Source organism: Corvus moneduloides, chromosome 18 (genome assembly GCF_009650955.1).
Source record: "Corvus moneduloides isolate bCorMon1 chromosome 18, bCorMon1.pri, whole genome shotgun sequence".
Classification (NCBI taxonomy): Eukaryota; Metazoa; Chordata; class Aves; order Passeriformes; family Corvidae; genus Corvus; species Corvus moneduloides.
Window position 1 is genome coordinate 4,032,283 of NC_045493.1, and position 26,872 is coordinate 4,059,154.

At 42.1% G+C, this 26,872-nt stretch overlaps 2 protein-coding genes and 2 long non-coding RNA genes across 17 annotated transcripts in view; 2 read left to right on the top strand and 2 right to left on the bottom strand.

Annotated features, from left to right (window-relative positions):
- CIT (citron rho-interacting serine/threonine kinase) overlaps positions 1-5,073 on the bottom strand; it is a 68,932-nt gene extending 63,859 nt beyond the window's left edge. For all 8 annotated transcript variants that reach the window (XM_032128522.1, XM_032128520.1, XM_032128518.1 and 5 more), the window contains exons 1-6: positions 4,948-5,073; positions 4,051-4,192; positions 2,632-2,807; positions 1,664-1,765; positions 1,323-1,465; positions 367-460 (exon numbers count right to left, since the gene is read on the bottom strand). In XM_032128522.1, coding sequence (XP_031984413.1) covers positions 367-460; positions 1,323-1,465; positions 1,664-1,765; positions 2,632-2,807; positions 4,051-4,192; positions 4,948-5,043 — 753 coding nt within the window. In that variant the 5' untranslated portion in view covers positions 5,044-5,073. The remainder of the gene's footprint in view (positions 1-366; positions 461-1,322; positions 1,466-1,663; positions 1,766-2,631; positions 2,808-4,050; positions 4,193-4,947) is intronic.
- A 490-nt stretch (positions 5,074-5,563) lies between these two features.
- Positions 5,564-12,488, top strand: LOC116453269. 2 transcript variants are annotated; one of them, XR_004243733.1, is made up of 3 exons: positions 5,564-6,000; positions 6,109-6,305; positions 7,663-12,488. It is a non-coding gene; the product is annotated as an uncharacterized LOC116453269 (long non-coding RNA). The 2 variants fall into 2 exon arrangements; XR_004243732.1 differs by having other exon boundaries at positions 6,109-12,488.
- LOC116453270 lies at positions 7,980-26,210 on the bottom strand. Its single transcript, XR_004243734.1, has 3 exons — positions 25,899-26,210; positions 14,514-14,574; positions 7,980-8,065 (listed from the first exon to the last, which is right to left on the bottom strand). It is a non-coding gene; the product is annotated as an uncharacterized LOC116453270 (long non-coding RNA).
- The window catches only part of BICDL1 (BICD family like cargo adaptor 1), a 50,315-nt gene continuing 49,026 nt past the window's right edge, over positions 25,584-26,872 (top strand). For all 6 annotated transcript variants that reach the window (XR_004243731.1, XM_032128523.1, XM_032128527.1 and 3 more), the window contains exon 1: positions 25,584-25,911. Coding sequence is in view for 5 of the 6 variants with exons in the window: in XM_032128523.1 (XP_031984414.1) it covers positions 25,591-25,911 (321 nt within the window). In the remaining variant the exon portion in view is untranslated. The remainder of the gene's footprint in view (positions 25,912-26,872) is intronic.

The window sequence follows — 26,872 nt, forward strand, 5'->3', positions numbered from 1 at the left end:
TCTCATTCCAACTATAAATCTATGTCCTCTTTAAACACAGCATTGAACAGCTGTAAGAACCTCTAAAAGTATGATTTTGTATCACACTGCAGCATCATGAGAAAGCACTTACCTTTGCGTTTCTGGTGTATTAGTATTTTAGTAAGCAAATATGTATCTACTGAGGGCTGCAAAAGATACTTGAGCTCATGCTTGAAAAGCCATTCACAAATGGAAAAAGACGATTGTGAATAGACTCCATAGTGGACAAGAAAGGCAAAAGAGAGAAGAGCAAGGTGTAATCAAAATCAGATACCAAGTTAGTTTTCCCTTTTCGACTGGACTATCTGAACAAGCCACAGACAAATTTTTAATCCATATTATTACCGTTTTGTTTACTGTCATTTTGGCAGCTGACCCAAAGTCCACCAGTTTAATGTGTCCTGTTTGGTCAATAAGAACGTTCTCTGGTTTGATATCTCTGTAAACCAGAAGAAAGCAATCAGAACCTTTTCAGACCATTCCCTACTGTCACGTCCAGGTAACAGGATATCCCTATTCAGCTATACTCAACCATATGCATAAAGCCTTTCAAGTGTGAGTCTTATTTCCAACAGTTGTCCTGTTGATAAGCAAATATGGAAGTATTGAAGTCCCCCTTATTGCATGGAAGGTTAGTAATTATTGATATCAGATGAAAAGGGAAGGTGATTTTGCATTGCTCACATTGTAACTGAGTTACAGTACAGTATTTTGTGGTTTTCTTCCCAAATTCCCTCACAATTTTTTCTGCACATCTTCCAAATCCAGGCAGTGACCTTGCACCAGAAAGCCACAGCTCATGCTCTAAGTGCAGCCACTACAAACTCTTGGAACATAAAATACTTCCTAACATTTCCACATCCTCAGAATGGAATAATTTTTTAAATACAAATATTATTTGAAAATGCACACAGTAACAGTCTCCAAGCCTTGAGAGAAAACTCTGATATTTAACTCCTCCAACATCCTATACTGCCATGTTCACCAATCAGCACACAACAATTTTTAACAATCACATTAATTTCCCGTAGTATTTGGTGCCAAAAGCAGCAATCCATGGAAAAGATTTAAATTTTTTAACAGTGCAACATTAAGACTTCTTTTTACTGAGCCTCCAGAAAAATATATGTAACAATCCTTTCTTGATATTAGTCTGAACTTTACATCAAAGTTAATGCCCTGAGGTACAATTATAGTTGGGAGTCTGATTAATTTTCTAATTTCATCTTCTGACGAAGCATGTGAAATACTGTCCTGAAAGAGGACAGAATAGAGAAGCACCCAAAGCAACCTTTACATACCGGTGGACATAACCCATCTGATGGACACTGTGAATGGCCAAAACCAACTCTGCAAGGTAAAACTGCACCATATTCTCATCCAGCTGGTCCTCATATCTGTTTAAGAGTGACAGCAAGTCCCCGCCAGGCTGATATTCCATAACCTACATAAAATTTTAAAGGAACAGATATGCAAGATATTCCACTATACTCCCCAATATTCCACTGGGCACATATCAAACAATGGTATGTAGTGAAGGAAAATTTACAGAAACAAGCACATTTCAACCATCATATTGTTCTTTAATAAACCAACAGCAATGGCGTTCGACAGAAGAGAAAATCAAAGACTAGGCATTTACCAAGTAGAGATTTTTCTTGTCTTGAAACGCATATTGTAGCTGTGGAATCCATGGACTGGTGCTCTGAGCTAATATGCTGCGTTCTTCCTCAAAAAACGACACCTACCAAAAAAGTGTTCAGTTACATCATGATAAGAGGGAGTGAGAATACATTAGAATCCCTTAGTTTTAGAAAAACTTGGCACGCACCACAGAAAAATTACACAGAAATTATTAAGTGCTGTTTCCTGAGCAAGTGCCATGTGAGGGTAGTACCATACCTTGCTTTCTTGTCAATCTATGCCACATAAAGGGTCATTTTAGTTGAGCTTCATTTCTGTTAGCCACAAACAATGCTGAGGGATATCAGGAGCAACCTTACTGCACCACGTATTGGGAAAAACTGATGCAGATATTGTATAAGTTCATGAGGTCTCTCATGGAGTATCTCTGTCCTACTTGTCATCTCATGTCAGCAAAGATTAACTTCTGTTTCTCACCAAACTATGACAACAACCTCCATTATCCCTTTTTAAAGTTTCCAAGTAACACATTTCTCAAGCTAGCAAGAGGTCTCCATAAAAATCCAGTCACCACAGTTTGCCTTCACACCCACTCTTGACATTCTACTTCACTCTTTAAAATAAAAAAACCCTTAATGAATAGATTGTCTGAAAATTCAAGCCATCATCATCAAGATCAATACTGATTCGGTGTTTTCATCACCTGTTTTTCTTTTCTTATAATTAGATGGGAAGCTCTTTACATGTTTTGGCACCTGAGGATGGCACCTCACTCAACAGACCCATAGACTGTGACAACGGCTTTTAAACACAGCAAAACTACACACAAATTTATTGCCTCACTGAAATGTAGGATGAACTTTCTCAAGATATATTTTTAACTCAATTCTAATAATAGTGTCAGAAGGAAGCGTTCAGCAAATTGCAATTTATCCTCCTACTCTCATAACAGAAAAATTTACATACGTGTTCCTGTGCCATCAAGGACTCCTTGCTCATCACCTTCATAGCATAGACATCACCAGTGACTTTCTCTCTCACTACTTTGACATCTGCAAAGTGACCACAGCCAACCACACCCTTTACTTCAAAATCCTTCACACTGGGTTGCAGTTCCTTTAGTTCAGCAATAGCCTCTGCATCTATAAAAATAAAATACTTATTTTTACATTAGGCAACTGGCATTTTATAAAAAAGAGACAACATTGAAACTGGGGAATAAAATTTTAAAAAAAAAACAGGAAATCAAAGCCAAAAAAACCCCAAAATTAATTCCAGATTCTCAAGAAATGTTAAATCTTTCCAGAATATGCTTCTTATAAATAACAGCATGCATCAGAACTAGAAAAAGACTGTATCAATGCAGAGTTAAGTCTGAAATATGGTACATACAAAAGGATCAGGAAATGCTAAGACAGTTCCCATAGCAATGATAATTCTGTCCCATTCATAACATCGGAGGCTGAGAACCTCTCTGGTTTCTAATTTCTTTCCAGCCATCCATTATCAATACAAAGGATATTCTCTAAACATGAGGGCTTTACCCAGCGAATTCTAGTCCAGGGGCAAGGTTTGCTCCTCTGCCTGAGGGAGGCATCAGTCTATTGTCTAACAACCAACCACAGGCATTTATTGCAGATATTCAGCTCAAGTTTGCCACTGCCTAGTTCCAACCAGCATGAACTATGATAATCAATCACTCATGGGAGATTGTTCTAAAAATTATTCAAACTAGCAGAAAATTACTGTCTGCTAATAATACCTACAAACCATTGGGTGGAACTATGATGGAGGGCACGACATGTTACTTGAAACCAAATGTCTTTCTGCTATATCTTAATGGAAAAATTGATGGAAATTTTCTCTTCCCCAAAAAGAATCTGAGCACATTATCAGCAAAATATTTACTCCTTTAGAACCTTTCTGAAGCACAGAAATTATCTTTACCAGTTACACATGCAAAACTGAGGTAACACATGTAATCTAAAAGGTGAAAGAGCCAAGGATTACCAAGTCTTTTTTTCTCATAGTCACTATCCTGCTCTCAACTTCTGACATCCTGCTGTGGTGCACACTTGAAGCTTTGCTGTAGCCAGTACTCACTTTCCAAGAAAGTACCTCCTCAAATATACAGTACAGACTAAGAAGGATGCACATTTGAGTCACAGCACTTCAAAGCCACTTGCATTTGATCTTCTCAGACCTGAACAAAGCTTTACTAACATTTCCAAGATCCCCTTTGCAGAGTTGATTCTGCCAACAAAAAAATCAGATGCTCAAAGTCCTGGGTTACAGTCAAAAGCAACTAAAGCATTACTCTAACATCCATATCCTTAAGAATTGTTTTATAAAGTGACACATGAAAATTAGTCTAAACAAACTTACACTTCTTGACAAAGTTGCCAACATGTTTAATTTTCATTAAAGCAGGGTTTCTGCATTCTTCAAAAAGAACAAGTAATGAATCAAGGATGCCTTCCCGGGAGAGAGGAGACATCTGCTGTTGAGTTACAAAGAGTGGCTTCCCCTAGAAAAAAAAAAGCAGCAACAGCAGATGGAGTCTCAGACAACAATGAAAAGCCTCAAACCAATAACAGATGTATAGAGCAGATTATATATTATCCATTCTCAAATCACATCTTCAGAAATTAGGCAAATGATACAGAAGTGTGACGTAAATACACCAACTCGGTGTCTATATGTAATAGCTGTTACAGGTGTTCTTTCTTTTAGACAATGCAATCCTTTAAAGACAGTTTCAAGAAAGCCGTGATCAAATTTTAACAATCTACATCCTCCTGATGACTCTGATCTGCTGGCTTTTTCCTTGACATTGTATCATGAAGGATTTTTCATGGTACAAATAGTTTAAACAATCAGTATCAATAATACCTCTAGAAGAAAAAGCTGTTGAATCTCAGATGATCAAATAGCAGCCCCTTAGGTAAATTAATCTCAGGACAAACCCACAGCTCCTTCACCCATGAAAAAACTGAAGATTACAGGGCACAGAAAGCAATATTACATCTTTACATGGAAAAATCCATCAGGCTAAAACACTGGCAGACGCACAAAACATAAGACCAGTTAGTATCCACTGAACTTTGTGCAAACCAGATACACTTTGAACTTCACTTAGTTATCCCTTTCTTTTACCGCTTCCTCCAAATAATGACACAGGCATGATTTCAGCATCCAAACAAGCAAAGCTGTATTTTGAGATACTGGGAATGGACAAGGACAAAACCGAGATCAGCTGCTCCCAGGCCAGAGGTTCTTCACCTGAAAGAGCAGATTTAGCCGAGAAACTCGGCTAGTGATAGGCTCCACTGGTCCTGCCTCGACTGGATTTCGGGCTCCACATTTAAACTTCAACATCTCTACAGCTTATCTCATACAAACGATCACCTGAAAAAGGGAACAGGGACAATCAGGAAGCACTTGACTGGCTCACTTTAAGTAAAAAAATATGGACATGGGGGGATGTAATTTAAGCAACATCTGCATTTCCTTGGGGACAAAATTCATAAGCTTAAACGCGCCTGGAGCGTCCCGGCAGTTAAACTGGGGAGAAGCATAGAAGCAATTACGTTGAAGAAGACCTCCGAGACCATCGAGTCCAACCTGTGAGCGAACCGTACCGTGTCAGCTTCCCCGCGGCACTCAGCGCCTCGGCCAGTCTTTCTTTAAACACCTCCAGGGGCGGCGACCCCACAACCTCGCTGGGAAGGCGCGGAGCCCCCCAAATTCCGGAGCTTGCAGCGGGAGGACACGAGCCCCCCTCAGAGCCGCTCCGTCCCAAGCCCCCTTCCCGTGGCCCCAAGCCTCCCTCAGAGCCGCCCCACTCCAGGTTCCGTTCCCGCGGCCTCCTCAGATCCCCGCGCGCCCCGCTCTTACCGCCGCCTGCGTTTGAACGGCGCGGTGGGCGTGGGAGTCCTGGCGTCGCTTCCAGTACCGCGGCGCGGACCAATCGCAGGCCTGCGGGGCCGGAAGCCCTGTCCGGGAGTGGCGGCGGCCCCGTGAGGGTGGGAGTGGCGGCGGGTTCTGAGGGGACCGTGAGGGGACCCCAGGGCTGTGGGGCTTCCCCAGCTCCGCATCCGGAGGGAGCAGAGGAGGGCCTTCGGACACTGCTGCACACCAAGCAGCTAGTGCTGCTCTGCCCTCACGGGTTTGCTCCCCCTTGTCCTGTATTTCACCTCCTTTTTTTTTTGCTTGCTTGTTTGTTTGTTTTCCTTGCCAAATCTTAAAAGGCAAAAATGACTCATTCTCAGTAGTTTTGAGTGGAGCTGGCTCAACCCTACCCTAGACGTCATAGCTGGCAGCAGCTCCTGGCAGGTAAAGCAGCCAGAGGGGAAATGGAAAGGTTTTCAGAAGCATTAAATTTCCTTCTGTAAAATGCTTGCCTGACCTTTATGACCTTTTTTGTATGGCCGTTTTATTCAGATACAGGTTATTAACTTTCAAGTGAAGCACTAGTGAAAAGCTCCCAGCTCGGCACCCCCTCTGTCCGTGATGCATCGATCAGAAGGCTCCGTGGGATACAGGATGATCTTGTGTAAGGATGGATCCGATGGATTCATGAGGAGATGTCCGGGGAGAACATCGGCACGGAGCACTGATGTGACCTGCAGACATCACAGGTGCACAAAACATAGCCCCTTTTTACACAGTGTCTGGGCAAGATTTAATCTGGTAACAGAAAGCTCGGTGATGTGGTTCTTAAAAATAATCATGTTGCTGATTGACAAAAAATAAGATATTTTGCTCTCCAACATTCATTTTAATGATGCTAATACTGGCTTGGTATCTAGCTGATCACATAATGGACTGATGGATTTATTACATTTGACTTTATAGAAATGATTTTAGAGATTTGTGCTTCCACCTCCCTGAGTCCACCCCTGGAACACTGACATAGTTGTGGTGTATTTCTTGTCTCGAACTTACATAGCTGGGTTCATTTCAAGTTACAAAGCCAGAAAGTGTTTTTAAAATCTAATTGTCCACTACCTGCACTGCCAGTTTGGTTTTTGGACTCCACTCAGGACACTGTCATTGCTCGTGTCTCATCCACATCCGCATTGCCCAGGAGAGATCAGCTCTTAAACAGAAAAGCAGTAAAGAGCTTCCTGTGCATGAGCTGGTTAATTGTCATGGTAGTGTGGTAGCATTTTAGTAAAATACCACATCCTTCCCTGATATTCGAACCCTACCATGTCTAAAGGTATTCTACCCTAGATTTTGAACAAGTCTCATTGTCTGCCATCCAACTAAGAGAACTTCAGGCTCCTCTGCCTTTCCCTTTCTCCAGCCTATCTCCTCAGCAAATGTCATTAACCCCCTCTGTTTTAACTGCCAGAATTACTGTTAAATATCCACACTCTTTCTAATTCCATTGGGATATCACCATATCTGTACATCAGTTTGGATTTAGAAAATGGGGGAAGCAGAAGAGCTGGGTTCTCCTTCTGACAGCTCAGTTCTGTATTGTGTTCAAATCACAAAGGTGTGACTGATTCTCCTTCCATCTTCTCTGCAGGATGGTGTGGAACAGCTGTTCCACACATTGGGAGAGGAAATGGGTCATTAAGGGTTTTATCTGATGTACATTAAGGCTCCCCTTTCCTTTCAGAATGTGAACACTGGCTCTGGGTCTCCCACACAATATCCCAAATTTAACCAGCCAAATTAGCTGCTTGGCTGGATCATGAGCCTCTCTCAGCTGCCCAACAGGTTCAACAATAGCATCAGTTTACTGATTTACAGGTTTATAATTTAATTTTTCCAAATAAATATATTTTTTGAGTGTTTGCAAGCAAAGAAGCTGGCTCTTAAAAGCCTTTGGGACAGATACAGTTTTCCTCATAATTTAGATGAAGGCTCAAATTAGATTAGTTCCCTTTAAGAAGGCCCTTAAATACATATTTTGCTAGAAGCAGCCATGTGATACAAGGTCACTTACTGTTTTTTTTTTTCTTCTTTGATCCTCTGTAACAGACTCATGTAAATAGGAATGTCTACCAGCAAAATGAAATAGTAGCATAAAAATGCAGCTGCACCAGAATTGTTATCAAATGGTAAGAAAAAAACTGAAGTGGCAGATGAGGGGAGAAGAAGAGAGAGAAAAACTAGTTTCAGTGATAACACCTCAGTACCCATTTCTGATGTCTCAGGTAAAAAGAGAAATACATACCTGTTCAGAAGAACACATATTTTGTTTTTCTTTAAATTGGTGAAGTCTTCAGAGTGAAAGTGATGATTCCTTCCTACCTTTGATATTTTTATCAAGAGAAATCATAGTGCACCAGTCCTTTGTAACAGCCAAGTTATGTATCACTCCTTGAACTTGACAGCTGCTCCTGGTTATAACCTCACTTAAGTAGAATGAGCAGCAGCAGACCTGCAACCATACAAAGTAAAGGCTTATTCCTACTATTAAATTAATAGGTTGTCCAAAAGTGTAACAGCATAAATAGCTCTGTTATTTTCCCTAAGCAGGTCCCAATATGGTGCTCAACATGTTTTGACATCTCAGCATGCATTGAATTGGTTACCATCTGTTTGACATTATTTTATTATAAGAGTAGGGGTTTCCCTTTATTTCCTCAGCCCAAATTCTCTCCCCTCTTGCTGTTGCATTGTGCTCCAAGGTGACTATGTTCCCATTGCTTGTCACTGTAGCATCCTTCAGGCTTGCCTGAGGTCTAAGATACCACATAAATGTAAAAGTAAACAAGCAGGCAGGCAGGTACACCGGCTTTTTGCCAAGAACCTGGTGTTCAGATCCTCATCCTAACTAACTTCACCATATTTTAATGGGCAGAGAGCTCCCAAGTCCCCCCCAACGCCATCAGGCTGTGAACTTCTGTATTTACAGCAGCATTACTTGGAAATATCTTCATCTGTGGAGCAGTGAGACACTTGTGGCTGCTCCCAAGGTGCTAATGAATTTATATATGGTTAGAAAGCAATAAACCAGGCTTGTGCTATCACAGTGCTAAGAGCTAAGTATGACCAAAAGCCTATTTTTTTTGTCCTACCTTGCAAATCTCTCCAGCTCTGTTCTTTCCAAATTGTAATGCTGCTCATGCGGATGGGTCTGCAGGCAAGGCTTCCAGGGGATGTTGGCCCCAGAGATAAATCATGCTCTTCAGCAAGGCCTTTACCATAGCTAATCTATATGCTAATCTATAATCTATAATTCTATATGAAAACAAAAAATTAGCTTTATCAGCTCTATCCCTTCCTCTAACTCACCAATATTTAAAAGATCTTGTAATAAACCAAGTTCTTTCTTCAGCCCTAACCCTGATCACACCTGGGTTACCACTTTGTGTTTCAAAATAAAGGATTTAACTTGGCTGATACTGTCATAAACCATTGTAGCTCTCACCTTTGCTTAATGGGACCTAAATAATCCCTAGATCCCTGACACATTTTGTTTTACTTTCTTTCCCCAAACTATCACAAAGTATCCAACCTGACATAATAGTCATACATACTACAGGGGACAGGAATATTTGCACAATACCTATTTGGGAAGGAGAGTTATGGAAGAGGGAAGTAAATTCCTTATCGAAGAGATGAAGGCAAAGACAAATAATCGCCAGGAAAACAATTACATTGTCTTTCCTTCTGCAGTATTTTTAATTTCCTCCTGAGAATTTTTGGAAAAAGACTACTATGCTGTCATCCTCCTGGGATAAGCAAAAAGGAAATGAAACTTTAAAAGACCTGAAAGGCTGTTTGGTGTTTCTTCCACAGACTTTCACTAGAAGGTAGGCACAGAGATAATATTCTTCAAGGTTATTTTGATTGAAATATTAAAGGCCTTTTTTGTTTGTATTAGCAATATGCTAATAATTGTATTATACAAGTTCACTGGGGGTTTTTTATACATTGCTTCTATTTTCTTTATATTTACAGAAGTAAAATCCATTAAAATACTTTTAAAAACACATGGCCCTCTTATTAGGTACGTAGTTGTCATCTATCTTTTGATTTATTCATAAAAATGCAAACAGACATATGTGATGCTGCTCTTCAGACCAAATCCCAGTTCTGAGGATTCCTCATTCCAGCACACACTGCTCAGTTCTGACCACACTCTCCTAACAAACTGTTGAATTCAAATGTTGAATTTCCCTGTAAGCCAAAACATAATCATGATAAACTTCTGGTGATCAAAATGAAATAGTAAGAGAATTGGGTCACTAAGAATCCTTCTTTATGAGCAAACTGAGCATTTAACCACATGAAAGTGAAGCGCCTTTTTTAATCCTAATTGTCTTCTTCATTTTTTTTATATTTGCCTAAAACAAATCCCTCATTACTTTCCAGAGAAATAATTTATTAACTTGTAGATGCAGTGAAAAGCAAATGATGTTTCATATATCTCAGCTTCAGGCTTCCTTTGTGCTATCACAGGAACACTCCTGATTCCACAAAAATTATTTTATAGAAAGCAATTTATTAAACCTCACGATCTGTCAAGACACATGAATATTGATGTGCTCACATTAACATCTCCTGGAGCAGCTGAAAACTAAATTTTGCATGACTTAATGGGAATTACATGTTGCAGAGCAACAGGTGACAAGAGCTTAATTAAAGCAAAACTGATAAAGTAGCTGAGCCATTATAAAAAATGTTTTGTTTTAAATGTCCTAAAGAACCACTTGCATGTTTTCATTGATGGGGAAGGGAAAGCAACTCTGGTTTACAAGATAAAACCTAGAACAGGACAGCTGCCACTTATCAGATGGAAACTGCATCTACCGTAACACTCAATTACTTTGGAATTTAGATAGAATAATCATGTAAAAAATGGCCATATCCAATTATATTTTACTTAGATTCCAAAAGAAAAAAAGAACAGAAACACCTTTATGGTGAAGATACAGAATTCCTTTGAGAGCACAATTAAAACTTATTATTAAAATTTAATCATATGTTGGTCCTAGGGTGAATGAATTCTAGATGTTCACAGCAGGACTCTTTGCCTTAAATTAACAAATCCACAGAAAATACACCCTTTCCTTAAATACAGCAATAATTTGCTTGTTTGTGGGATTGGGCATCAGTGCCCAGATATTTTATTAGAAAAACAAATCCCACCGGACTGAAGTATCAAAATTTAGTATGAAAATAGATTAAACAAAGTATGTCTGTTAAAATTATGTCAGCATTTAAAAGACAAACAAACCCACTCCTTATTAACTCTGATGATTTAAGATACAGAGGTAGACTTGGATTCTTTGTGTAATTGAACTTGAAAGAAAGTCTGTCTTTTTCCTTTGAAGATTTATTCCAAAAATGCCAGTATCCAATAATCTGTGCTCTGCAGCTCTATAGCATAGTGGGCAGTGGGAATAGGGTAAAAAAGAACAATAGTAGCACTTTGTGCAGAGTATAAATAAAAGCATCAGATGAGGCAATGACAGTTTTAATGTCAAAGGACTCTTCCAGGTAAGACTAAAAGAAATTTAGATTTGATTGCCTGCCTATTTTTCAATCTGGAATCACGATTTTTGTACTTTACGGATTTTGGATGTTCTTGCTCTGAGTGGGTGTGTTCATTCCTGTCCTGAAGAACTCAGCAATGACAGCCTACATGTTACTTTATTTAATTCTTCTAGAATTAGTTCTATACTGTTTGCTTGGAGGCCAAGAAATATTTTACAGTGACTATTGTGGGATTCTCATTTTTAAACAGCTTTTCCATGTTAAGAATTGTGATGAATAAGTGATTAAAAACACCGACAAACACTGAAGTAATTTAAGGTTCATAAAGGAAGTGAATGACAATTTCTGGCTGCTTTGGAGGTCACTGCATGGTCAAATTGCTCTTTTTGGAGTGCTCGTCACCATTTCTCATGGTGATTGGCCTGGCTCACATTGTTTTCTCACACTTATAAATTTCCTTTACTACCTGGAAAGGAAAGGCTCCAAACCCAGTATATTCTTCCTCAAAAATAAGTTATGAAGGTGGGAAATTGTTGCAATGGTGCAATGTTCATGGTCTGCCAAGGAATTGCATTTAACCATTTTTAGCCAAAGGCTGGATACAAAAATACAAGTCTTGAAAGAGGAATGGAAACTCCATGTGAAAGAGTTTCTGTGGAATAAACATTACCTGAATAAAAAATAGCTCTAGGCTACCTTTTTTCTCCCCCCATGTTTTTAAAGTATTGCAGGTCAACTTTTGTTTAAAAATAACTTTTAAATAAAAGGTGGGTTTATGCTACTATTTCAAATTCCTCTATAATTGAATTAATTACCTCAGTACTAAGGTAGAATATTTTCTACTTTCTGCTCTTCCCACCACTTAGCTCTCCAGTTTTCCTCAGAGCAATGGATCTTGTGTATTGCTTCTCTGAAATGTGAAATGGATAAGATGCAGCATTAATTAATTGTGCCAGTGGATGAGAACAATTAATAGATCCTTGGAAATGAGGGGAGAGGTGCAGACTTGTTGGCGCACCCCACACATTACATCTTAAACCTTTTAAGCTTGAAGCAGAAAGTAGTCAGCTTTTCATATCAAAGAGTTATCCAAAAAAGCTTAATAGCCAACCTCAAATGACAAAAAACAACAATAACTAAAACCAAAAATATATCTCAAGTAATTGTTATTTGTTAACAACCTTTCTAAAGCAGAACACCAGCTACCACTTAAAATCCTCCAGAAGACAATGTTTAAAGCAATGGAGGAGGCTGGGTTCTGCATCAACCTATTCCACCATGAACAGATACTACGAAATAAAGATTATTTAGAATACTGGATGCTAAAAGATGCTGGAATAAAAGAGATTTGTACACAGGCTGCATAGTTAGTTGCATCTTTGTCCTCTCTATGTTCCTGTGACTTTCATTCTGATGCCTTTCAATATCCCAGGCTCAAAAGATGATGTATCATCTAGTTCCCGTGAATAAGAACTGCTACTTCTCTCTTGAAAAGGGTTCTTTAAATCCTACTGGTTTTCTGGAATTCAGTTACAATCTGAGCCAGAGGCACAGCCAGGCAGTGCTGGCAGTCATGTTCAACAGCAGCGTAGAGTCTGCAAAAGTCTTCCCCCCTTATATGTAGCCTCTTGGGGCAAAAACTGCTATTCCACATTCAGAAATATCCAATGAACAGGCTGATACAAGGTATTTATAAACAATGAAGGTGCAGGAACAAGGCTGTCTCCCCCTGTCACTGTCTGCCCAGCTGTGGTATGACAGAAGAATACACAGCCCCCACTGCATCATTCAGCTATACCAACACATCAGAAAATGGCCACGGCTAAGAGCATTTTTCTTTTCATTCATACCAACTCATTTGTAAAGGGCCATTTCTGCCCAAGCTGCATATAAATCGTAGGTTGTTAGTGGATTGCTGCTCTCTGGCTTCATCTGCACAGTGCTCCGTGCCAAAACCACGGCTCTGCAGAACCTCAGTCGTAAAGAAGAAAATTATCAATAAGCCTGGGCAGCTTGTGATGCTCAGTGACAGATTTTCACTGCCTCTATGGCTGTATTTTAATTTAGACAAAAATAGTTATCAGCACAGTTGCAAGGGAAAAGAAGTCATCTGCTTCTTATCTAATGTGTAATTCAAAAATTCCTATAATTGATCTTCATAGACAATTTTTGCAAGCTCACTCACCCACACTGCACATATTGTGCTTCCTGACATAATTCCCGACATAGACGATGATATTTCAACAGAGGAAGCTTGTTAAATCAGGTCAAACAAAATAAAGAATCAGAATGTGCTGCAAGTCCTTGCAGCTGTCTGTCTTTTCACCCTTCCCCCTTATCCTCACCAAAAAACCACAAAACAAAAAAAAACAAAAACCAAAACAACAACAGAACACACACAAAGCAATACAAAACCAATTTCCAAATACCGGTATTTTTGTAATGGGCTAAAAACACAAAATTCAGCTTTGTTAAATGTTGATAGGCTTCTGAATTAAAATACATTATTTTCTCCAAAGATGTTGGACTATTACTGTTGATCAGACGTAACTGCCAGTCTTTTATTGCTTCCACATGGTTTAATTTTCCCTGGAAGTGCCATATATATTCTAATGATCTGCCAAATTAAAAGAATTCTAAATGGGTTCCCAATTGATGAGATGGTGTTTCTGAGATAGGACAATAAAGGACATTTTCTCTCACAGACAAACACAAAAATTCAGGAGGTGATAATCGGTCCTCAGGTGTCTGAAAGAGCAATACATAATTTCAGAGCAACACAAACAATAGATGCATTTTCCATTCATAATGACTGTAAGTAAAGAGGAATATGTTTCTGTTTTATAAACACAATCACTGGCCTAGGCAGCATTCTCCAACTACTCAAACTGCTCTTATTCTTCAAAGAACTGAGATAAATGAAGGGTTCAACAGACTAACAACTAATAGATACAATTAAGGTAGCAGAAAGCCAGACAAAGTTCAACAGAAGCATGTTAGAATACTAGACACAAAAGGCTGGCACAAGGGAACCCCATTTTAATTTCTATGAATGCAACTCCAGCTTTTAAAACAAAACATTTGAAGTGCAGAGTGAGGTAGAGTCCTTTATTCTAGATTCTTTTTCCAACTCTAGGTGCTAATTCTATAGCAGTTGAGAGATGATTCCCATAAATCACCTCCCTCACCCACAGGCCTTTCCCCCACCAGCTGGGGATGGCTCTTAGGCTGTGCTGCTGAATGATTTTCCAATACCTGGTGGCTATAGCGCTTCGGGTTATTTATGCTACACCTTATTGAGCTGGTAAGTCAGCAGGAGAGAAAGGGAAGCAACCAAGGGGGATGCATGTGCAGACACACTAAAAATCACAGTAAGCTCTTACCTTTCATGCCCACAGCAAGTTCCCAGGAGGCTTCTGCACTCAACAGGGATGTTGGTGTGCTCTGAAAATTGAGACAATATTTCCTGAGCTCTGCAGACATACCATGTTATATGCAAGCATCTCCTCTTTCCCACTGAGTAAGTTCTGAAACACTCAACAAACTCAACAACTTGCAGGGCAGACCCATAAATATTTCAGCTAGTTGTAGATAGGTTACTTCTTTGGAGTTAAATAACTGGAGTAAAACTGACCCAGCATGTATTTTATATATATATTTATATATATAGCACAAAACTGACCCAGGGAGTAGTAAGGATTATGAGCCAGACTGTGGAATGGGAAGCCATACAGGCTCTTTCGCGAGGATATTCAATAATGGAATGTTTGGAAGGTAGTTGCTTCCCTAGTTTTTGGCCTTCACTGAAATTTCTTCATTTAAATGTAAATTTGGGGAAGCAATATTCATCTGTCTATATGATGCCTTAATATGAAAACAGTGAGGGAAAATAAAAATTAATTAAATTCTTTACATAAGGCTACATCTGACACTGACCTAAAAGAGCATAACTAAAATAGGCAAAAACATGTTTATTTAAGCTAAGATATACTTTTAATAGCAAAGTGTTGCTGAAAGAAACCAGATACCCAAATAAGTGGCAAGCTAACCCACAGCACTGAAACCAGGTACAAAATATGGTTTCTGATGACTTTTCCCTTCCTGCTCAACAAGGCTGATTTCGTGTCATTCTAGGCAGGCAAAGGTGTGGAAGCTTTATGAAATAACCTGTTTTCTAAGAGAGAGAAGAATCACACACCAAAGGGCATTCAGCCAAACCCAGAGCCTAGATTGCTATGGAGTTTTATCAGTCTCTACATCCAGAATGAAAAGCCATTGAGTAAGCAAAATATGCATCCCATCTTTATATTCTTTCTACATGTACTAGTTTGTAAACAAACCAGTGGGAGGCACCAAGTCAGAATAACAACTTAATGGAAATTAAAGAAAATGAAAAAAAAAAAACCTAAAAGAAAACACTGGTTCAAACTGACATAGGCAAGATACAACCTGAGTCCCTGTTAGGCAGGGTGGTGGTAGCAGTCTAGTAGAATGGTGGCTGCAGTCTTCTGAAGCGGTGAGCCTGTAGAAAAAGAGTCTGCTCTTCCTCAGAAGGTCCAGTGGTGGCTATGCAGCTCCTGTCTTCTGGGAATCCAGTAGAAAGGGTTGCCTCTGGTGTTCAGAGTCTCAGATAATATTCATGATGGAATGCTTGGTTCCTCCCTCTGGGTGGAGCATCTCACAATGGGGTAATGAGTCATGAGGCCAAGTGTGATTAGGCTCATTAACAGAAGATAGTTCGGAGGGAGTTATCTGTGAGTCATGCGGCAGGACAATGATGGGCCATTAACAGCAAGATAGTCTGGGGAGAGGAGGCAAGGAAACACTGCCCCACCTGATTTCAACAGCTCATGAGGATGGTAATAGGATACACTGCAACCCAGGACACTACAACAGCATGTCAACATATTCACTGATCCCAGTGAACCGTATTTGGCTCCCTTTTTGTCACATCGCTGCCTTCACTCACCCCATGGGAGAAGTTGGCTGTGAACTCACACCAAGGCTGCACTAAATGTTCATAAATGTCATTCCCGATGCAACTGGGCTCACCCAGTCCCTGCAGGCATGGAATGCTGTACAGCAAAATGCAAAAATGGGAAGCAAGAATAGAAGGCACTTTATTAAGGTAATGTTCATATCTAAATTTCACCCCCATATAGATCATGTGTGGGTGAATATTAGATTTAAGCAGTCAGCTTAATGCTGAATATTTTATTGACAAATATGGTCTATGCATTTCCTAAAATGTCTAGAAGTATGCAAAGCAATAATATGGGAAAGGCAGGATAGAAAGAGAAAGGAAACTTTTAATCTTAAGGTTTATTTTTAGGTGATCTATTGAATGAAGGTTTGGCTTTTCCTTAGAACACCCACATCCATGCAGCAGAGCAAAGATTCTGATGAATGTGATACCCAGAGTATCACAGCTTTCTCCATGGTTGTTTTTTTCATATAATGTAGTCAGTTAATTAGATCTCCTCTGATCAATCATTGAATTTCCGCTTCAAAAGGCATTATGATATGATGAGAGTGCCTTGCAGCAGTTAAACACTTTGATTTTTCTGTCCTAACACATTTATAACTGATGTCAACTAGGTCCTCCAAGCAGGAATAAATAAATACTTTTTAAAATTACAAGCACAATTTATCTGACAATTTAAAATCTGACCAGTAAAATTAGTGTAATATGGATTCATTCTCTCCATTGGTCCTTTCCAGTATCTAAGACCAATCTCTTTCATGTTTTCCATGTGCCTTATGTTTTGATCTCAAGCCCTCTGGAGCTTCAACCTTCTCTCTTGCAATTGTTCTCTTCAGCTCTTTTGTAGCATCACTATTATACATCTGTGACTTCAGCTGTGTTACAGCAGCTCCTTCCTTGATCCTCAGGAGTCTGACTCAAAAACCAAAGCAGTGTAGTTGTTGTAAAGATATATTGACAGGAACTCTTTTGTTTTCCTTTTGTGACTTGACTCTTGAAGAGAAACTGTGATCTAAGGGTTAAGACTGTAGGTCACAACTTCATTATGAGATTTGCATGCTTTGGCATTGGGGACTGTTGGCAAGTTACTGCCTTGGCTTCTCCTCATCCCTCTGTGAAAGGGGAGCAGGGATTAGAGGACAATGTCACCCCAAGGGTTGCTTCATTATAGTTTCTGTGAAGAGGTTTGGACTCCTTGGAAAGCAGACAGTACAAGGAGGGGTGGTGTGTAGTTTAGGGAAAGGTTGGGTTTTGCTTCCTCTCCAAAAGCAGATGGTATGTGCAACATCCAGGGATCTTTGCACAGTGCTGTTCAGAGAAGTTCTTATGCTTGCAGTAAAACAAGAAAATAAAAAAGCTTTCAATGTCCTGCTTTTGTTTGTGATTCAAGTCCCAAAATGAGGGAAAAAAGATACATTGGTTTTCTGAGCAGTATAAATGGTAGAAAATAATTTACTTTTTAATCCTATGGAAATACTTTTGCCAGATGAAAACTGTTCTGCTTTTGCCTTTCCAGCAGGGGAGTGCAGTCTGCAGGTAATTAAACAACAGAAAGCAATACCCATAATTCAACAGTATGTCTTAGCTATTACTTGGCAATTCTTTTTCTCTTGAAAACCCCTATACATAATATGAGCTTAAAACAGAAATCACTCATAGCTAGTTTCATTTCATTGTGAATTGTTCTCATACAGTAATATGTAACCACATTTGTAAGAAACCCAAATCTTTTCCTGCCAGCTGAAGCTGTCCTGCACTCTTACAAAGTCTGCTATTTTGCATTTGAATACCTGCTATGTGGGCAGCAGACCCCAGGGAGATGATACACCAGTCTGGAAACTTGACATTCTGTGAAACGAAAGGGTGCTGACAAACTGAAGGGGATTTAGGAACCAGCAACTAGAATGAGAAGACACAGGATTTTCATTTTTCTGGAGCGATTAAGATTTGGCTATTTTTATAGCAAGGTTGATTACTGCCTCCCAAATTAAACCCACTACTCGGGGAAACATATTATCATCTGGAAACTCATTCCCTAGTACTTGCAGGTCTCCCCATGGCCAGGCTGACACAGCAAAGACAGGTTTCCAGGTGCCTCCAGAGCCAAGAGGAGGAGAGGTTATTGCTCCTGACAGTGTAGAGCACTCCTGGGGCCCAGGGAGACAGTGTGCCCCTGTCCTGTGAGCTGAACATGTAAAAGGTGACAATGTTCTTTTTTACTAACTCAACTGTTAAAAAGAAATAGAAGAAATCACAGTTTGAAAGCATGAAAAAGGAGAAAGATGCTGGGGAATAGCACTGACTACTGAATTGCGCTGAAACCGGGCCAGGAGACACCTCAGAGACAGAGTCAGAGAAGTGGGTATTTGCTTTATTCGGCGCGCTGGGTGTGTGGGGATCGCTCCTCCAAACACACACACCGGTGCTCTCTACAACACAGTATTAAGGGTTAAATTATGAATATTCATCACATTCCTCGGGATAAGTGTGGTATTACAAATTATTTCTCGGAAGTCATTAATATCATTAACATATGGGTCATGCATGCGCACGCTCCTCTTCTTCCTCGGGGGTCTTTTTGATGAAGACCGGAAGTCTTCCTCACAGTGCCCTTTTCACCTTTCTCCCTGGGCATGTGTAGTCCTTTGAGGAATGATTCAGCAGTCTCTGAGATAATCCTTGTCCCCTCTATCTTGACAAGATTAGGGTGAATTTGGCTTCTTAGGTTTTGAAATTAACATCTGTCTGAACTAACATTTGCTGTCTCCCAATAGTTAACTTGTGCTTACATGAGTTAGTTATTGACTGCCCTTTCCTCACTACCTCAAGCTGATGCAGGGTCCCTCATCCATGTAGAATGAGCTTTAGCTCACCAGGAGCAACTTAATTACTTCTGTTCAGTGGTTTTCCACCCACGTGTTTATCGTAGTTTGTGGTCTTGGAAAGTGCTGAGGAAACAGCTCAGGGCATGGAAGGAGATTACTCTCATAGGTAATGGGTGCTGCAAAAACTCCTTCTGAAAGCTTCTCTGCTGCATATACCCAGGATGTCTCCCCCTGGACAGGATTGTCTGGCTCCTAATGATGTGACAAGGGAGCAGATCCTGTATGGACACAAAGGTGCTGGTATTTGCATCAAGGAGTTAACAGCCCTAAGGATTAGTAATTACACAAATAAATATACAGCTAATAAAAAACCCTGTTATCCTGTACTTTTTACTTTAAAATTCCTTGTTCCCAAAAAGTGAATCAGGTCTCTCTTCAGGTAATTTATAGAATACCAGTTTCCATAACAACATAATTGCTCAGTGAAGTAAAAATACCTGGCAGAGTTGCCATTATCATGAAATAATTGACCACAACAGTTAGTGAAAGAGGCTGCATTAAACCCCACATTGCTTTTTGTCAACATGGCCAATTACAATCCAATAGTACCAGATCAAAGACCAGCATTCCTAAAATGAGTCATTACAAATCACTGCATAACCCTAAGAAGCAGAGCAAGATAATAGTGAACAAATATTTTTCCCTACAACAAAGCACAAAGTAATGTCCAGTCATTAATGGTTGCAGAACTCCATGGCCCACACCATGACCGATAATTTTAGGACTTAAGGGTTTGCTGTAAAGAAATACTAGCAAAAACAGCTCTCTGTTTGTGCCTCCATATGAGTGAAGGCACGAGCTACTTTTCAATTCTTAATAGGAGTTTTTGTTCCACAAAGGCTTGGCAAACATTGTCATATGGTAAGATTCAAGAGGGAGAAACTCACACCCACTGCTGAAAATACCTACTTCATTAAAAAACACAGCACTAGTCCAGATGTAGATGTACATCTTCCCATGGAACCATTACATCTTTACTCCTCCTATGGGCTGCAGAAGCAGCCAGCCCACGGCTGGGTTTGTGTAGGAGCGCTCAGACTCAACACCTCTCACATGAGTGTGCAGTTCCCACCCTGCACAGCCCCAGCCCAGCTCTGCTCTGCACTCTGTCATGCTCACCGTGTCCGTGAGACATTTTTTGTTTCTCTGCAGCTTCTCCAGCAGCTCCAGCAGTCTGCTACTTGCTGGTGAAGGCACACAGTGCAATCCCTGCAGCTGGCGCAAGGGTATGTGAGGATGAGTGCCCTCTTGGCTTAAGTGTTGGAAGATCATCCTACTAAGAAGGACCCAGCTTGAATCCTGTGTCCAGAGTCTCCCTGGAGCATGGTAAGTCAAGAAGGAGCCTCAAGTGCAAAGCAGCTTATGTGTCAGGTCAGGGCCAGGCGTGAACTGAAGTCAAATTGCTGGTGTGGTACCCCAAACAGATCAAGCTGGCCTGAAGTATTGGCCATGCAACTCCTCCAGATCCAGAGTAGTTCTGCTTGTTCCTGGCACTGTCAGCTTTGTTTTGGAGAGTCTGTTAGAGAATGCTTCCAAACTTCACAACTCACAGAGATGAAAACCTATAGTACAAAATTGTTAAATCTCTAACTCCTATGTGCCAAATTACAAAACTCTTCCCCTATTCTTTTCCCTTTGCACCCCTTGTTCCTTACACACAGGCAGGGTGAGCACAGCATGGTGTTGGCTCTGTTCTTGGGAACTCTTGAGTCATCCAGGCCATGCTTCACCCCCTTAGCAGTCCACGGATGTTTCCCCTGACTTCAATGTCATGAGTCACCTTGGTGGATGAGTGATCTTTCTGCTCTACCTGACATGATATTGATAACCCTGGGAAACAACAAACTTGTCAGAAACTCTGTGGAGATATTGAGCCTTGATAAAAATCAGGATGGTCTTTTATTTTACTACATCTCGCTTGGCTAACACTCATAACAGCTTTCTTTTCCTTCTGTTTAACGAGAAATCTCTGGTTTTTTCACCCTTACCAAGTGTCCTGGGTTGCAGTGTATTCTATTACCATCCTCATGAGCTGTTGAAATCAGGTGGGGCAGTGTTTCCTTGCCTCCTCTCCCCAGACTATCTTGCTGTTAATGGCCCATCATTGTCCTGCCGCATGACTCACAGATAACTCCCTCCGAACTATCTTCTGTTAATGAGCCTAATCACACTTGGCCTCATGACTCATTACCCCATTGTGAGATGCTCCACCTAGAGGGAGGAACCAAGCATCCCATCATGAATATAATCTGAGACTCTGAATACCAGAGACAACCTTTCCACTGGATTCCTAGAGGACAGGAGCTGCATAGCTACCACTGGACTTTCTGAGGAATATCAGGCCCTTTCTATAGGATCACTGCTTCGACAGAACCACATCTATCACTTCAGGAGGACTGCAGCCACCATTTTATTGGACTGTCACCACCACCCTGACTAACAGGGTGTCAGGTTGTATCCTGACTCTGTCAGTTTAACCTAGTATTTTCTGCCTTTATTTTTTTTCCCCTTTATGTCCCTATTAAGTTGTTACTCTGACTTGGTGCCTTCCACTAGTTTGTTTTCGAACTAGTACACCAAGCTCTGCAAATACACCTTCCCATCCTGTATTTCCTCTACCCAGCACCAGGGAAAAGCTAGGCACATACTAGATAGCTTTGGACATTACAGAAGCAGAGAAAAAAAGGTCACACATGAGTTTTATCTCTGGCTTTGCAGTTCTGGCCTGTTTTGCAAGCAAGACGCATATGGCTTTTAATTATTCATTAGGGTAACTGCAAACTCTCTGAGGCTGCCTGCACCTCTTGCAGCAGGGGAGGCTGTGGCTGAAACACCTCGGCACAGAGGTACACAAACAACCAGAAAAAGCAAAACATTTGTCAGAAATAAAGTGCAGGAAAACAGTGAGAAAAATAAAGCAATTAATCATTCACAAAGTGGGGAGTGGGGCAGGGAGAGAGAGAGAAAGAGAGAGAATGGCCAAAGAAACCTGATATCTTGTGCTGCCTCCCCTGGAAGTCTGTCAGCCCACTGGCAGGAACATTAAGGACGTTGATGGGAATTCCTTTCTCACCACAGTCGGCTCTAAAAGCACAGGACAATAACCTACTTTTACAGGTCTGGCTGTGGCTTTGCCACAATACATCTTTTTCTCCCCTAACTCTAAACAAAAAAGGATGATCTCTTGCACTGCCTGTTATCTGAGTGCTGCCCTCACAGCTGAGGTAAAGGTATTGATTGAAGCACTTGGACATTTATTGGATTTACAGCTTTTTTGATGTGTGAAAAATGCTTTGTCCTGCTAACTCATACAGTCTTACATGCTCCAGCATTTGTTGGTGTAACCACCAAAGGTCCAGACCCTCTGCCACACTTCCTTTGTGAACAGACCAACCAGTGAAATCCCTGCAAGGCAGAATACAGATTTCAAAGCATCAGATTTAACCATATACTTGACATTGGGCTTGAAGAGCCTGCACATCTTAGAGTTCAGCTCTCCTTGACCCTCTGGGAAGGACAATACTCATTGCTGTATCCACAGCTTAAGCTGGGTTGCCTGTTTCAGTATCTTGATCTTTGAGGAACCTGTTTAGCAGAGTGAATTTGCACTGGCTGGTTGCCCTGGATGGCTTCTTGAGTCAAGCTCTCCAACCCTCCCCACGGCTTATTTACTGGATTCAGTACTTGTGGGAGGGGGAAAAGAAAGAATGGAAAATTACTTAGAGGTAAGGTCAGTGCCATCCTTTTGCCCCATAAGGATAGAACCTTTTGCTACTTTCTTTTTTATACAGACCTGCAAGATTTTGATCTGAGCAAGGAAAAAATGATTCACCCTCTTGTAGAGACTCTTAACACCACTCTGTTATAGCTATGCTTTATTTTAACCCTTGTTTGCTAATATCACAAAGAAGGCCTTCATATGTCCTGGGCAAGGTGACATTTCTGTGTTCTGTAATGACATCACTGGCATCAGTCACTTGCTCTCAGTTCTCTGTGTGCTTGAGTCAGTCTGGCCTTTTTGCATTTTCAGAAAGGGCCATCCCTGGAGTGATTTCCAGGCTGAAAGATCATTTGTTCTGTACACACAGGAACCTTCTGTGTTGCAAGAGCATGAGCTCTTGAAATGCCTGATCTAAATCTCCACAAGAACTACTCACTGTTGCAGTCCTCAGTACATGAGGAGTGAAGTCTCACATCAGGCTTCAGTAGTGCAGTTAAAACAAACCAAAATAATCTCATATTTGACTTGTTTCCAATAACTAGCTCTTCTATTTTCTGGGCTGAAGTTCTCCAAAGGACATAACCAAGCTTAAGCAGGGGAAGAAGAGCAGAAATGGGAGTTGGGTGTCTGTCCACTTACGGGCAGCAACTGTCCCAGCTCTCAGCAGAAATACATTTTAGGATCCTAATAGATAATGCCACCATATCATTGTAAAGAAACTGCATTATTATATTCTTAACAGTTTTTCATAGGTATTTGGCTGTGATGACATATACAAAATAAAATATTAATAAAGTAGCATACAAAGTAGTTTTAAAAGTAGTAACATATTTCTAAAATGCCAAATCAATAACTAAATTCACAGGATAATGAATTTCTTTGTAAGTCAATAACATGTTGTGCTATAAAGAAAGCTTTAATCCAGGGTTACTCCAGGTAACGCAGTTATGTTTTGCAGTCAATAGTCCCCAAAAGAGCATTAAGCTTGTATATATGCCTGACTAAGATGGTGGCATATTTACAATGTATTTCACTGATTTATATGTCCTTTTTCCTCTCCATCCAAGCAACAGCTTTTCTTCATCCCTGTCCTAACAGCTGCAGAAATGGGGTTTGTCTCAGGCTTTGTTTGGGAGATTAAAACCATCTCTTTTTGTAGTATACAAAAAGTATAATCTCTTTTTGTTTTATACACTGAAGGAAGCATTAGAGATGAAAATTAATGCCACAATGGATTTTGTTAATCACACCAGGAAGCTTGGTTTGCTGTAGTAGGCACTTCCAGCAGAAGGTACTCACAATCAGTTTAAATATTAAACGCCCTCCTGTGTTTAAATAGTGATGATCAAATCTGGGCAATCACAGCTCCTGTCGGGACAGGGGTTCTTTTAAAAGGGCCAGTACTGTCCAAACCATCTCACCTTATGGTCAATCCCTCTTTCCAGCAATATAAGTGTCTGTGGAACTGCAAGGACAAAAGGACTAGAAAAATCAGTGCCTGGGGGAATTGCTGTGAGATAAAGGAAGTGTCACCTCTGGGTCACCAGCGCAAAAGAAATCATAATGGTCATAAGGGCCAATAGTTACTGTGGTGGGACAGGTGCTGGCAACATGAGGGACCAGTCTCTGCTCGGTCCTTGGAGAGTAGGTGCTCACATTACAAAAAGCATCACTGCTGTTAACTGATGCTGCCAGGAAAAAGGCCAAGGATCAACAGGTCCCCCAAGCTGGGCTGTTGGGGTGTATCCCCACCAAAGGCCAAGTCCCAGTGGCAGATGGCCAAAGGGAAGTTTGCATTCCCACAATTCATGTTCTAACTGTTACGAGTAATCAGCAGCTCTCCAGGGCGCTGGGTTTGACGTGAGGCAGGAGCCAGCCCTGCTTGAAAACTGCATCAGTCACCAACTGTCCCAGCCAAAAACATCCTTGGACTGATGCATTGGGGCTGTTGCATACAGATGAACATGGTCTAAGTGAACCTTCCATAGAAGGAAGGAAAGCAAGCCCCAGGAAAGCAGCATACAAAGAGAAAAGCTGTAAAAAACCTCGTAATTCCTTTCTGCAGAATCTAGGAATCAAAAGTACAAGTTTCCTTTAAAATGTTTTTGTTCAATCACTATTAAAGCCTTGATTGATTTAAAAGTATAATCAGAAATTGAGGGAAATGGGTCTTAGCAAATGTGACAATATACAGGTTTATTCTGCTGTATTCTGCCTCAGCCTCCCTCCTGTGCCAGGATCTAAGGGGATAGAAAATCAACAAAACCAAAACTGAAACCCCAACCAGTCCTGCCCCTAAGAGAAGGAATAGTGCTGGGAGCTGAACTGACTACAACTCCCAACGTTCACTGAGGGTACCTTTAGGACAAATGTTCCCCGAGAACATCCCAAACAATCTGAAATTGAAAGCAAGCCCCGGTGGCCGTTGGAAGCTGTAGTCAGCTCTCCGGGGTAAACTACTGAGCACAAAGATCCCGAGAGCTGCTCTGGTAACCAAAAGAGCCCCGCTAGAGCTCTAGGGGAGCGGGCGGCGAGCGGGGAGAACGCGCTGTTCCCCTCGGGGGGTGCAAAACTCCCTCCTTGGGCTTCCCCGATGTTTTGGGGGGATTTTCGGCCTGGGCCTGCGGCACAAGGGGGGAGACCTGCCCGCGGCAGCTGGATCCAGCAGGACCCAGTTTTGCCCGCGCCACCCGGGCCCGATGCCGATGGCTGCGCCGGTGGCAGTGGCGGTGGCCGCGGCGATGCGCTGCCGGGGCCCGGCGCCGGGGGGCGGGGGCCGGGGGCCGGGGGCGGTGGCGCTCCCCGCCCAGCCGCCGCAGCCGCGGGCCGGGCGCGGGGGGCGCAGCGGAGCGGTGGCGGCGCACAGGGCCATGTCGGCGCCGTGCCTGCGCCTGCCCGCCGCCGGGTCAGCACCGGCGGAGGCGGACAGCGCCGGCGGCATGGAGCCGCCCGGGGCCGCCGCCCTGGAGCTGGCCCTGGAGGAGGAGCTGGCGCTGCTGGCCGCCGCTCGGGAGCCGCCGGAGCCGCCGCCCGCCGCCGCCGCCCGCGACCCCGAGCTGCTCTCGCTGATCCGGCAGAAGGAGAAGGACCTGGTGCTGGCGGCGCGACTGGGCAAGGCGCTGCTGGAGCGCAACCAGGACATGAGCCGGCAGTACGAGAGGATGCACAAGGAGCTCACCGACAAGCTGGAGGTGAGGCCCCGCCGCGCTCCGCCCGGTCCCGGCCCCGGTCCTGGCCTGCGGGGTCTCCCCGCGCAACGCGGCCCCTTCCCCGGCGAGTGCCGGGGGCGGGCGGCGGGCGCAGGCCCTGCCGGGCAGCCCACGGGATTCGCTGTGGCCGTGACGGGGAAGAAGGATTCTGAGCAATGCCTGCGAAGCCTGGGGGAGGCAAAGCTGCCGTTCTCCCCCGCTCCTCCCGGCCGAGAGCCGGCATGTGGGGCCGGGGCCGGGCTGCAGCACCGCGCTCCGGAGGCTCCTGGGGGACTGCTCTACCCCAGGACCACCTGGGAGAGATGTGTGCGACTGATCTCGTCACAGAAATACCTCGGAAGGTAGATTTGACAGCAGGTACTGAGCTACAGAGCATATGTGACCCTTATGCTAAGCTGTTGCAGCTAAGGCTTTCGGCATGGCAGGAGATAAGCCCTAGTGATACATCGCTGTTAGTTGTTTGCTCTGAAAAATGCCTACAGGTATCTGGAGAGAGCTGTTTGCCAGGAACTCGGTGGGTTGAGCTATTTATTGATTTCTAAAGATAAAATAGAGCTATTACAAAGAAAAAGACTTGTGGAGGCAGCTTTTTTTGGAACAACTGTCTTGCACAGTTGTGAGAGAGCCACTGTTACTCACTCTTCCTCAGAGGTACTCTTGAAATTGTATTTCTTCCAGTAAGTAATACTGCTTAGAAGGCTGAGACAAGCCTCTCTCACCTTTCTGGAGAGAGTTTGAACAGTGCTGGATTAACATTCACATTTCAAGTCACAGCCCTAGACCAGTCCTTTCTGTACAGTCCTGCATATTCCTGTATTCCTTCCTCACGGACTTAACATTTCTCAAGTTCAAGAGGATTTGTGAGATTACTGTACACCTTTTGTTCTCCTGACAAAAATTCCTCTCTCTTACTAAACTTGTCACTTTACCCTAGCTGATCCCT